General features: G+C 50.2%; 1 protein-coding gene across 1 annotated transcript; it reads left to right on the top strand.

Annotated features, from left to right (window-relative positions):
• Positions 1 to 4,449: 4,449 nt before the first annotated feature.
• Positions 4,450 to 11,379, top strand: LOC137874302 (neurotrophin-3). The gene is made up of 2 exons (XM_068712935.1): positions 4,450 to 4,888; positions 10,065 to 11,379. The coding sequence occupies exon 2, from the start codon at positions 10,084 to 10,086 to the stop codon at positions 11,377 to 11,379; it is 1,296 nt and encodes a 431-aa protein (XP_068569036.1). The 5' UTR covers positions 4,450 to 4,888; positions 10,065 to 10,083.
• Positions 11,380 to 11,766: the final 387 nt, after the last annotated feature.

The raw sequence follows: 11,766 nt of genomic DNA, 5'->3' as shown, positions 1-11,766 counted from the left end.
AACCATCAGAGTCCGACCCACCCCCCCCCCCCCCCCCCCCCCCCCCCCCCCCCATCTGAATGACCTCACCTTTGACCCTTCACCTCTTTACCACCATGGCTGCTGACTGGGGCATTTCCAGTAGGCTTCAGCTAATTGGGGTCAGATTGCGCAGAGAGGAGAATTACGCCTGAAATTGGAAACATGTGCAGCTATACCTCAGAGTGTGTGTGTGTGTGTGTGTGTGTGTGTGTGTGTGTGGTAATAATGGCAGCAATGTTGGTGCTGCTCTTATAGAGAGTTGTTTGAATTTAGGGGAGGAGGAGGAGTGCGGTATGTGAGGCGAGTGATGAAGGGGACGATGAACAGGATTGAAGATGTAAAAGTAATCAGTGGGAGAGAATCAAAAGTGTGTGAAGATGGAGAAGAGGAGCTGATGAAGGACCGCGCTCATCGGAGGAGGAGGAGGAGGAGGCCGAGGATCCGTAATTGAGGTCTGACGTGCAACCCGGCGGACAGACAGACTGTCGGACTCGCCCTGACAGCTCGGCTCAGCTATTTGCAGTAATTGCCCTAATAGCTGCACCTTCCAATTACGCTCAGATCCGAGTTTCAAACGAAAAGGAGGAAGTCCAATACGTTGATGTGTGATGGCGTGTGTGGGAAAGTGAAGCGACATCTGGAAGTGAGAGTCGGTCCAACGTGTCAGGGATCGAAGAAAAAAAAAGGGGGGGGGGGGGGGGGGATCGCGAGCAGAAGAAAGTGATATCGGCGCTACGAGACGCGGCGAGCGACGTGGCCTGAGGCTTTGCAAAGTTCCTCGAGCGCAACGCAAGGTTCAGGAAGAGGCTTTAAAAGCCGAGGATCTGATTGGGTCGTGAAGAATGTTGTTTGTCCTAAAAAACCCCCAAAAAAAAAAACAGATTCTCTGCATCATATCGTGACTTAACTTTAGAGGCTTTTGGTGAATCCGACAAGGATTAATTTAATCTACGATTAGAGTTTAGCAAAAAAAATGTTTAAAATGACTAAATCCAGATTTTAAATGAAAAACTAATCTCTGTTTCTTAAATCACATTTTAAACCACAACAGGAGTTAAACCGATATGTTGTCGGGACGTCAACAGAACGCTGCGTTGTTTTCCAGCTCGCTGGAACGTGAGTTAGTGAGCGTCACGGCTCTCGTTAAGACGCCGCAGAGAAGCTCTACTTTCTCCTCGTCTGGGAAAAACTTGGCCGAATAAATGGAACAATAAGACCTAATAGAGGATAAAAAAAAAAGAGGGACTGACTGTTCGTCGAAATTCAGCAGCAGCATCATAAAACTGTCCCTTTTACGTTCTCCAAGGAACTTCATCATTTGGCTCAATCCAGCTAAAAAAAAAAAAAAAAAAGCAAGTTAAACCTCCTCGAGTTAATACTGGGATCACAGTTTAAATCAGAGTTTAAACGTTTTCGGTGCGACAGAATTAAATTCAATCCGAGTTTAGAGTAAAAACTAAAGAGAAGTTTAAATGTAACCGTTCTTAATTCTGAGCCAGTTTGAAAGCAACGTGATTTAGAGTTAAACCCATTAATCAGGTTTCAAAGCAAATCCCAGCGGATATCTCCTTGATTGTGAAATGGTTGCGGTTAGTTTTGCATGTCTGAATGTGCATGGTGTGTGTGTGTGTGTGTGTGTGTGTGTGTGTGTGTGTTTAGAGCGAGACAACCCTTTTCAATCGTCATCTTTGTTTGACCCGCCGCTCCTGTCCGCGCTCTACAGCCGACAACTTTCTCCCCTCTCGCCCTCTTCCTCGTCACTCTCGGCTCTCACCGACGCGCCCCGAAGGCGGAAATATCTAAGTGCGTGGTTAGGGCGAGTTCAGACAGAGATGGAGAGATCGAGAGAGAATGGTGGGAGGGTTTTGCAGGGATTTCGGGTGACTGACACTAAATGCCAAGAGGGAGGAACGCCGCGAGGGAGACACCTAGTGCATATATATGTGTGTGTGTGTGTGTGTGTGTGTGTGTGTGTGTGTGTGTGTGTTAACGGGAAAGAGAGAAGATTCCCCCCCGATATCTAAATGTGCTGCTGTATACGGTGGGCACGGTTAAGAGAAACCTGTGTGTGTGTGTGTGTGTGTGTGTGTGTGTGTGTGTGTGTGTTTGTCAGTCAACGGGTGCAGGTACATCAACGCCCCCCCCTCCATATTGACAGTGTTAAATGTCTCCGTCCCCGAGTGAAGACTGCACTTTAGTCCGCCTCTCTATACAGAAGTGACCCGTTTTAGCGGCTTCGAGTTTTGAAAAACCTCTTTTCATGATCCCCCCCCCCCCCACCCCCCCCCCCCCTTGTCTCCTCTCCGGTCCCTATCTCTCCCATCCCCGAACTCTTTCATGAGCAGTCTCTCAGGGGCAGGGTTGTAACGTAACCCTCCCCTCCTTTGTCTCCATTCTTTTCCTTATCCTTTCATCTTTTTAAACATTCAGGGGGAAAGGGGTTTGGTGAGATGGAAACCACTACTTGGTAAAGGAAAGAAAGAGATAGTATGTGAGGAAAGGGGGAGGCAGAGTCTCCCCCCCCCCCACCCCCCCCTCCCCTCTGCTCATCCGCCAATTTATGGCTCTCCTTTTCAACAAGGCCATTCAAGGTGGGGAGGCTCAGTGGACGCGCTGTTCTCGCAGGTCAATATCAGTGAACCCTCGTCTGGTTTGTGTGGGGGACGACTTATCTGCTCAGAGGACCCGTTGAACTGTCTGTCGGCCTGTGTGTCCTCCATAGACCCCCATTGTGTCCCGTCCCCCCGTCCCCCCCCCCCCAAAAAAAAAAAAGACCTGTGAGTGTGGACAGAGCAGCCGGTCACCAGCTCCTCTTTCCGTCCTTTCAACTTTCCGGGAGTCCTGAAGTCCGCCTGCAGTCATCTAAGCTAACGTGAGCGGGAACGATAACCGTGTTTATGACTTATTATAACGGCGTCGTTAGTTACGGCGTGGGAAACAGCCGAGCGCACGAAGGTAGAGTTAGGACGACATACGGAGAACTTACGCTCACAAAGTGGGACGGTATTACATCTGAACGCGTCATGAATTTACACAGTTGTCAAATTTTTGGTGGTGTAAAAAAAAAGGAAATGTTTAAAAATGCAACAAAAAAAATGGATCAAAGGATAAAATGTGTCAGATGTGTAACTTTGAGTACAAACATTCAATTTTTTTTTAGAAATAATAAAATATATTTTTTTTGGAGGACAAACAAAAACAATAAATAATAAATACGTTTATGTATTAAATACATATTTTTGTTGACGTCTAAGAAGCCACATGAACGTAGAACACTGACTTTAAGGTAAATGTTTTACACCGCTGAGAACAGCGGTGTAAAACCATGCTAACCGTTGCCTAGGGGCCCCCAAAATCAGCGAGTCCACCCCTGTTAACGTGTGTGGCATGGACGTGAGGGTTCTGACCCGTGTCCATGTCGAAACACGCATCTCTGGTGTTTGTGTGCCATCTGTGTGTTTTTACTTTTACTTTTGTCATCCACTACCTTTCGGATATGGTGTCCTGTGTCCGATGACGTATATCAAAGCACCAACCGCAGCAGATGAAGTCATCAAGAGTCCAAAGCACAACCTGCCAAAGTGTCCTTCAGCAAGACATTCAGCAAAAAGCAGGAAGCAATCTGAAAGCGGACTCTGATTTGGCATTAAAAACACAAACGTTACATCCTCGGGTCTGATTGAGCCGGAGGGGATCGTGTTGCACTTGCAGAGCGCGCGCGCGCGCGCGAGAGAGAGAGAGAGAGAGAGAGAGGGCTCTTCACTACAGCTTGTTTGCAATAATTTGCACTGTTACCAACTCCATAATGAACTCGCGTCGCGTGGATCCGTGCCAACGCAATTCATCAAATTGTTTTCAAGGAGACTGTGGGGCGGGGATGAAAAAAAAAAAAAAGGGAAGAAGAAGAAAAGCGTGGGGGGGGGGGGGAGGTAAAGGTGAAAGAAACCTCAGTCACGCACATGCGAAGTCTGACTTTACAACTCGCACAATGTTTGTTTGAATGCATCATATAAGCTGTTTTTTTTTGGGGGGGGGGGCTGCTTTAAACGCTGCCTTACTGTTTTTATTTCACGTGCATGTGTTTAGGAAGCGCGTTTTTAAGACACATCTGCTCTGACAGATGTTACTCGTTGTGTTGCTGTAGGTCTCTTTTTAATATACTAACCTCCTGAAGGAAGAAAAAACACACACACACACACACACACACACACACACACACACACACACACGGCCTCCGTCTTTGCGCTTCTCAGGAGAAAACCGGAGCAGCAGTTAAGAAGTTGCGCCGGAAGTGGCCGTTTTTTCGTCTTCGAAATAAAAGCACCGCGGTACCGATGTCGCGCAGCGGATTTTTACTTTGAAAGCGCATACCGGAAGTTGTGCTAGCTTGTCGCGCTAGCTTAACCAGTTGTCCGACTTAAACGCGTTTCAGGCGGAGTTCAGGTCTTAAAACATTTGGCCAACTTCTTCACTGACATACTTTTCCACCCGTCCGCCGCGGAGGAGTAACAACTCATGGGAATATCTCAACTTTTGTGGCGCGTTTGACATTTTTGTGTTCCACATTTCTTGGGCTTCACAGTCCAGCTTCCCCCTGGTCCAGTAGAAGCGCTCCCAGGGACAGGAGAGCTTTCTTTACTCCTATTCTATTTTATTTTGTTACTTTACTTTCTCCTCTTCGGCACATGCGATGTCACGGAGTGTCAAAAGAAGAAAGAAATGTCCGCGCTTAGCTCTGTGGTTTCCGTGCGACGGCGTCTGTTGAGTTCGTTTTCGTTGAGAGGAACCAGTTGAGTAACTGCGACGGGACTCTATAATCAATGCGGTGTCAGCTGGAAGGACGCGGGGTCCGGATCTCACCTCAACGGTACGTGGCTTTCAATCACGCACGGAGGCCTCGCGTGTGTTAAACAACATACTAACTAATACACACACACACACACACACACACACACACACACACACACACACACACACACACACGCGCGCGCGTGTGTTCACGTGTCGTCTACCTACAGTCTGTTAGGCAGCTCTGCGCTATTTAACCAGGTCAATTTATCAGCAGTATTTACTTATTTATGTATTTAATACGTTTATTTTCTCACTTATTTACTTACCCATGCATGCAGACATAAACGCCAAACTGTTTTTATTATTTTATTTAAATTAAATGTTACGTTTTACATATTTCATGCATTTTTTTAAACTTTTTTTACTTCTTTTTTTTTAACTTTTTTTTTCCGCACCACATTGAATCACGTTGAGTCCCCGTGTCCACTTGTCTTTATTGTCGTTGGCAGTCGTGCAGCCTCGCTGTTACTGTGCCATGTTGTTGTTGTCGTTGGCAGTCAGTCAAGGTGAGGTGAGAGCTACCGAGTCACAATCCTCACCCGCAGGTAGATCACACACACACACACAACACACACACACACACACACACACACACGCGAACCTGCCGCTGATGTCTTCATTTGATGTTGTCATAAAGAGGCTGAACACCGCGGGATCAATAATCACTGAGAATAGAAGTATTACTGCGTTTATAGCTCCTATAGAGTTACATTCATTCATTCTGTGTGATGTCAGCTTTTTTTTAAAAAAAGTATATATATGTTGTGTTATTATATTGCAGTACTATGTACAGTATCTCATCATCATCAGCAGCGGTGGTGGTGTGGTGGAGGAGGAAGTACTCCTCTAGCAATAACACGTTGAAATACTCACACAGAAGTAATGGCATCAAAATATAAAGTACCAAAAGTACTCGTTTTCTGCATCATATATATATATTATATATTACTGGATTATAACACGTATTAATGATCAGCTGTTGAAGGCGGAGCTTATTTTAATGACCTCATGCTTCCCCACAGGGATCAATAAAGTTTTACTTCAATCTATAATATTTCGTCGTAATGCATTCGCTGTGTTAAAGCTGTCGGATGACTGTAGTGGAGTACGACGTGTACTTCAGGCTGAAATGTACTGTGACGTATGAAGTAGCAGAAATACTGAAGTACAAGTACCTCTAAAGTTGGAAGTATAGAGTAAATGTACTTGGTTACGTTCCACCGCTGCTCACCAGGAGAGTGTTGTTGTTGTTGTTGTCGTCACGTGATGAGACAGATGTGACTGATAGAGACGTTTCATCTGATGTGAGGAGGAGGAGGAGGAGGAGGAGGAGGAGGAGGACCTCTGCTGTGAAACGACCACAGAGCTGGAACTAATGTTCTGTTTGCCCGGTGGTCCGGCGAGGCCGAGGCCCGTCTCCGTGCGGCTCCCTGAGAGGACAAACATTCAACCTGCGTGCGTCATCTCCGCGTCGCCGTCGGTGACGCTCACGCTCGGATGCGTTCCGGACTTTTATCAGCCCCCCCACCCCCCCACCCCGGACTCATCACAAAGTCCGCAGAAAGATGCAGAGGCGGGGAGCAAGAACCGGCCTCCAAGACATCCAGACTTCAAAGCACAGGCCAGGATTAGGTTAGGCCTGGTCCTGGTCCTAACACTAACACAGAGTGCATTAAACTCTCCGTCAGGTGGACGTGTCTGACATTAGCCACACATGAGGAGGAGGAGGAGGGGGGGGGGGGGGGGGGGTGGGTACTTTGTTAACAGGCTGTTGGTGCAGCCACTGTCTGCTGTTGGTGTAGCCACTGCCAGGTGTGGGGGCTGCTTTTTATGGCATCTGTTTCCTGGGGAGGGTCTCTCTCTACCGTAACCCCCCCCCCCCCCCCCCCCCTCTGATTCCTTCCTTCACTCAGCCCCCCCCCGCGGTTCACACCAGCAGCACTCAAAACAGGAGTCAGACCAATTTGCCAGAGGGCCAGATTTACTGCAGAGCCACTTTCCTTTATTGTTCTTCTGCAGTTTCGTGTTTGTCGTGTTTTTTTTTTTTCAAAACGCCCGAAGCTGCTGCTGCTGCTGCGTTGACGAGGGGCGCCGGCCGGGACTAATAGTCCTAACAGTTTTAGAGCGAGGCGATGCTTTCAGGGCGATCGGTCGATCGCCGGGAGAGAAAGAAGAAGTTCATAGTCATCAAGAATCTCCAGATTGATCATTTGAATGATTGTCATAATAAAGATGACGGAGCCTTTAATGTCGGCCTAGCTTCAGGGTGCTTCACAATAAGAACAACAGTGTCACCGCCGGTAACGAACCTCGTGGTTCAGAGGGAGGAAAAACGCGGCGCGTCGTAAGACCAGTTGAAAAGCGGAGTGAAATGGATCCGTCTCCAGCTGCCACTGAAAAATGTCCTCCGGGGTCGTCTCCAACGACGCTCCGAATGTTACAGTTTTGCTCAGTTTCTCCTCTGGAACGCGAAACGAGAAGAAGCGGCTTCCCCCGGCGCTCGGCCTCTCGCCGCTAATGTCATCGTTTATCCTGCTACAGTCTGTTTACCGGTGGAGTTTTGCTCGCTGACGTGGTCGCTTCCTGTCCCTGGTCCCGTGGTCTCATGCTCTGGAAGAGCGTCGGGGCTCCGGAGGTCGAGGATTAACACAAGTGTGCGCCGTTGAGTGGGGTTTTATCTACTAAGTGTGTGTTTGTCTTGTGGGGGGGGGGGGGGTCCAGAGTGCTCCGGGTTTGGGTTTGGGTTACGTCGCGGCGCTCGTCTAGCCTTCGCGGTACGAGCGGCAAACGACGCGTGTCTTTGCGGCAAATGGAGCGCGGCGATGAAGCGCTGCCGCTTGTTTTCACAAAGGACCCACTTAAGAGAACTGTGAGCGCCTCCAAGGGAACCCTGAAGGAGCATGCAGAGAGGACGGGCCTCTGACAGCGGGCCAAAACAATCTCAATGGTAGAGGGTTTTGTTCAGCGAGACGTCAGGCTGTGAAGGAGCTCCACCACGGTCACCACCGCTGAGCTAAAGACACGTGTTAGCGCCCACCTTCTTAAAACATTCACGAGAGGAGTATTTACCTCGTTGAACAAACACCTCTGAAGCTTGTTTTAACCAGATCAGGAAGTGTCTTTTAAAGCTGCATTCTCTCTAGTGTCCACCAGGGGGCGACTCCTCTGGTTGTATAGAAGTCTAGTCTAAAATGACTCTACTTCTCTCTTGATTTATTCCCTCAGTAAACATTGTAAACATGAGTTTATGGTCTCAATCTCTAGTTTACAGTCTTCTTCAATACAGCATGATGTTCATTTAGTACATTATGGAACATTTAGAGTCAAACAGACCATAAAGCAGGGGATGATTTAGGGGGCGGGGCTACCTTATGATTGACAGGTCTCTACCAGAGACGTATATACGGCGTCTGTACGTCTCTCCTCTCAGCCCTTCAGCCCACAGCACACCCGGGTTTGTCCGGCAGGCCCGGGGCGGATCGGTAGCCGGGAGCCAACGGGAAGCTCGACGCGCTTTCGATGACATTCACCATCGTCGTGACGACCGCGTCGAACCAAACCCTCGCTGCTGCTCGGCAAGCTGCGCGGCGTTGCGAAGGGTGTGGCCCCGCCGAGCAACACACACACACACACACACACACACACACACGAGCTGTCACCGAGAGGCTTTACTGTCGTCACTCATTCACATGTTCACACACACACACACACACACACACACACACACACACACACACACTGATGGACACGGATACATCCACTCAGTCACCTTTTTGAGCCACTCCTTCACGCTCGTCTTCTCTCTCTTTCTCTCTCTCTATCTTTCTCTCTCTCTTTCTCTCTCGTTCTCTATCTTTCTCTCTCTTTCTCTCTCGTTCTCTCTTCGCTGCCTGAGGAAGGCCGTGAAGTGAAGGAGCCTCGCCAGTAAAGCTGCATCTCTGACATTCTGATCATTCCACCTATTTTAACTCTTCTCCAGTGACCTCCTCCCTGCTTTCAAGCAACAGCGCTCACCACCTCCTGAGCGCCGGAGGGCCAAACGCACATCCCCCTCCTCCCCCCCCCCCCCCCCCCCGCTGCACGGAGGGGTGGCTGGGATATTTACCCAGTTAGTCACGGGGGGGGGGGTGGGGTGTGGGGGGGGCATCATGACTCATGATGTCAGACGTGACAAACTACCTGAAGATGTTTACGTTGGGCTTACAGGAGGGAGTGTGTGATTTGACTCATGGACTCATGTCGTCATAATGACTTTCCGGTGTGTCACCGCGTGGCTTTCATCTGGTGTTTAATGTAGTTAAATGTAGTTAAAGGCTCATTTTAATCTCATTCATGTCAAAGAATTAACTGAGGACTCTTTTTTAATTCATCTGCGTGTTATTTTCTCGATTTAAAAAAAAAAATATCGCGAAAAGTGCACAAAGCCAAAAAAGTCAAAAACCCAAAAGATGTATCCAATTCATAATAATATGAGAGGAGAAACAGTCTAATCGACTCATCGTTGCAGCTCTTCGATAATCTTTGAACAACATTTTAGCAACACGCTCGACCCTTTTCAACCACACTGTTTCTGAGGCCTGCTGCTGCTGCAGCTGCTGCATAACTCTTATTGTACAGATTCTGCAATATTTATTTATTGTAGATTAATCCCCTTTGTGATAACAAGCCGCACAAAGTTTAAATAATGCAGGTCGCGGCAGGCCGGTTGTTTACAATAGCCATGAATGCAGATGAATTATATCATGTTCAGACATCATCTTCTCTCAGGAGAACACACACACACACACACACACACACACACACACACACCCACACACACACACACACACACACACACACGGCCCAGGTGTAATCCACTAGAATACCTGAGGTCCTCGGATGCTTTCTTCTAATTTGTGAGTTTTCACAAGTAGATCTGAGTTAAACCGTGTTTGTTGAAGACGTTCCCAGATCCTCGGATGATAGAAAACAGAACAAAAGAAATAAAAGGAGGGCAGATGGTGAGCTCCAGTTCTGCCAAAGACGTTAAAGCCGTACCCCGGCGGTTAGAGCTGCGGGGCCCGCGACGCCGCCGGGCCCCCCAGTAGAACCTCTCACTTCACTTCTTAACTCAGGTGCTGAGGTTAGCTCGTACGAGACACGTCTCACATTGCGTAGAATAACGGTCCTCTCCCGTCTCTTTGCTTCCTCAGCTGATACGTCCCGGGAGTGATGCACTGGCTTCCCCTGGTTGCCATGGTGATTGCCTCGGCCCTGCCATTCCCCCACGACCCCGTGTCCACGATTGCCGCCGCGCCGACGGAGCGCCGCCATGACCCGGCCGCTCGCCTCGCGGCGCCCGCCGCGGACTACGACGACTCCCGCGGAGGAAATGCCTCGCGGGCGGACTACAACGGACAAAACCTCCAGAACCGGCGGGATTATGCGAAGTCCTCCGCAGACGACGGGACGTTCGGGGCGGAGAACCGAGGAGCCTACCGGTCAAATAGCAACTCAGGCGGCGATGGCGGAAGCAGAGCCGGCGTGGACGTTCCCACGGAAGGAGGGACGCTCAGGGCCGAGGATGTTAACCAGGACTCTCTGCCAAAGGACCTGGAAGCTGACGGCAGCAGCAGGCGAGACTACTCCAGTTTAGTGGACGAGAAGGACAATCGCCAGGACTCTACGGAAAGACAGATTGCCGTCAGTCCTGCTGCTAGTCTGAAGGGTCAAAGAGGACCAGGTCCGCCTACAATCGGGACAGGAAGCGCGTGGACACCGGGGGCTGGAAGAGGTCTGGCCGAGGACGCGGGTCTCGGCACGGGGCTGGACGAGATGTTCCTGGACGCGCACCCCCGAGTCCTGTTCTCCCCGTCCCCGTCGCCTCCGGAGCACCCGCCTCTCCTGCTCATGCTGGAGACCGGCCTGCTGGAGGAGGACAGGGACGGAGAGGAGCAGGAGGACATGCACATCGAGGGTCACGGGGACCGGGCCATCGACAGGACTCCGAGCTGGGCGGACTCCCCGAGCGTCACCGACGCCGCCCGACCCGTTAGACGGGACAAGCGCTCGCACTTGATCGACAGGAGGAGAGGGGAGAAGTCGGTGTGCGAGGCGGAGAGCGTCTGGGTCACCGACAAGAAGACGGCCATCGACTCCCACGGCCAGAAGGTCACCATCCTGCAGGAGATCCAGACCCAGACGGGACCACTCAAACAGTACTTCTACGAGACTCGCTGTCGCGAGGCCGAGCAGCTCGGCGGCGTCGCCGGCCGGTCGCGGGGCGCCGCGCCGCCCAAATCCGTCGGGACGGGCGTGGCCGGCGCCGGCTGCTTGGGCGTGGACAAGAAGCAGTGGGTGAGCGAGTGTAAGGCCAAGCAGTCGTACGTCCGGGCGCTCACCAAGGACGCCAACAACCGGACGGGGTGGAGGTGGATCCGCATCGACTCGTCCTGCGTCTGCGTGCTGCTGTCCAGAGCCAATCAGGCGGTGGGGAGGGAGGTCTTAACGAGGAAGGGGAGAGGCTGAGAAGGGAGGGAGGGAGGGAAGGAAGGGGAGAGAGAGAGAGAGAGAGAGAGAGAGAGAGAGAGGGGGGGAGTAGAAAGTGACACAGACCAGAGCAGCTGCGACATCCTTCTGTGTGCACTTCCTTTAACTTGATGGATTTGGGTGTTTCCCCCCCCCCCCCCCCCCTCTCTCTCTCTCCCCCCCTCTCTCTTCCATCCCTCTCTCCACCACAACTTCAAATGACTTTTGAAAAAAACAAGAAGACCTCAATACTAGATCTTAGGGAAAATTGTCATATATAGAGATTTTACTGTTTTTGTATGATTTATCTTTCATAATCTAAGTTATTTTTTGATTAGTATGTAAGCATGTGTATGTCCTTGATATTAATATATTCCTCTCTCTATA

The sequence above is a fragment of the Cebidichthys violaceus genome, unplaced genomic scaffold (assembly GCF_023349555.1).
Source record: "Cebidichthys violaceus isolate CVI_PGR_0920_01 unplaced genomic scaffold, fCebVio1.0.p SCAF_183, whole genome shotgun sequence".
Taxonomy (NCBI): Eukaryota; Metazoa; Chordata; class Actinopteri; order Perciformes; family Stichaeidae; genus Cebidichthys; species Cebidichthys violaceus.
The sequence above is the reverse complement of the archived record's forward strand: the minus strand, read 5'-3'. Positions and strand labels throughout refer to the sequence as shown.

Coding starts and splice junctions, on each gene's coding strand:
- LOC137874302 (XM_068712935.1), top strand. CDS start 10,084: ATGCACTGGCTTCCCCTGGTTGCCATGGTGATTGCCTCGGCCCTGCCA.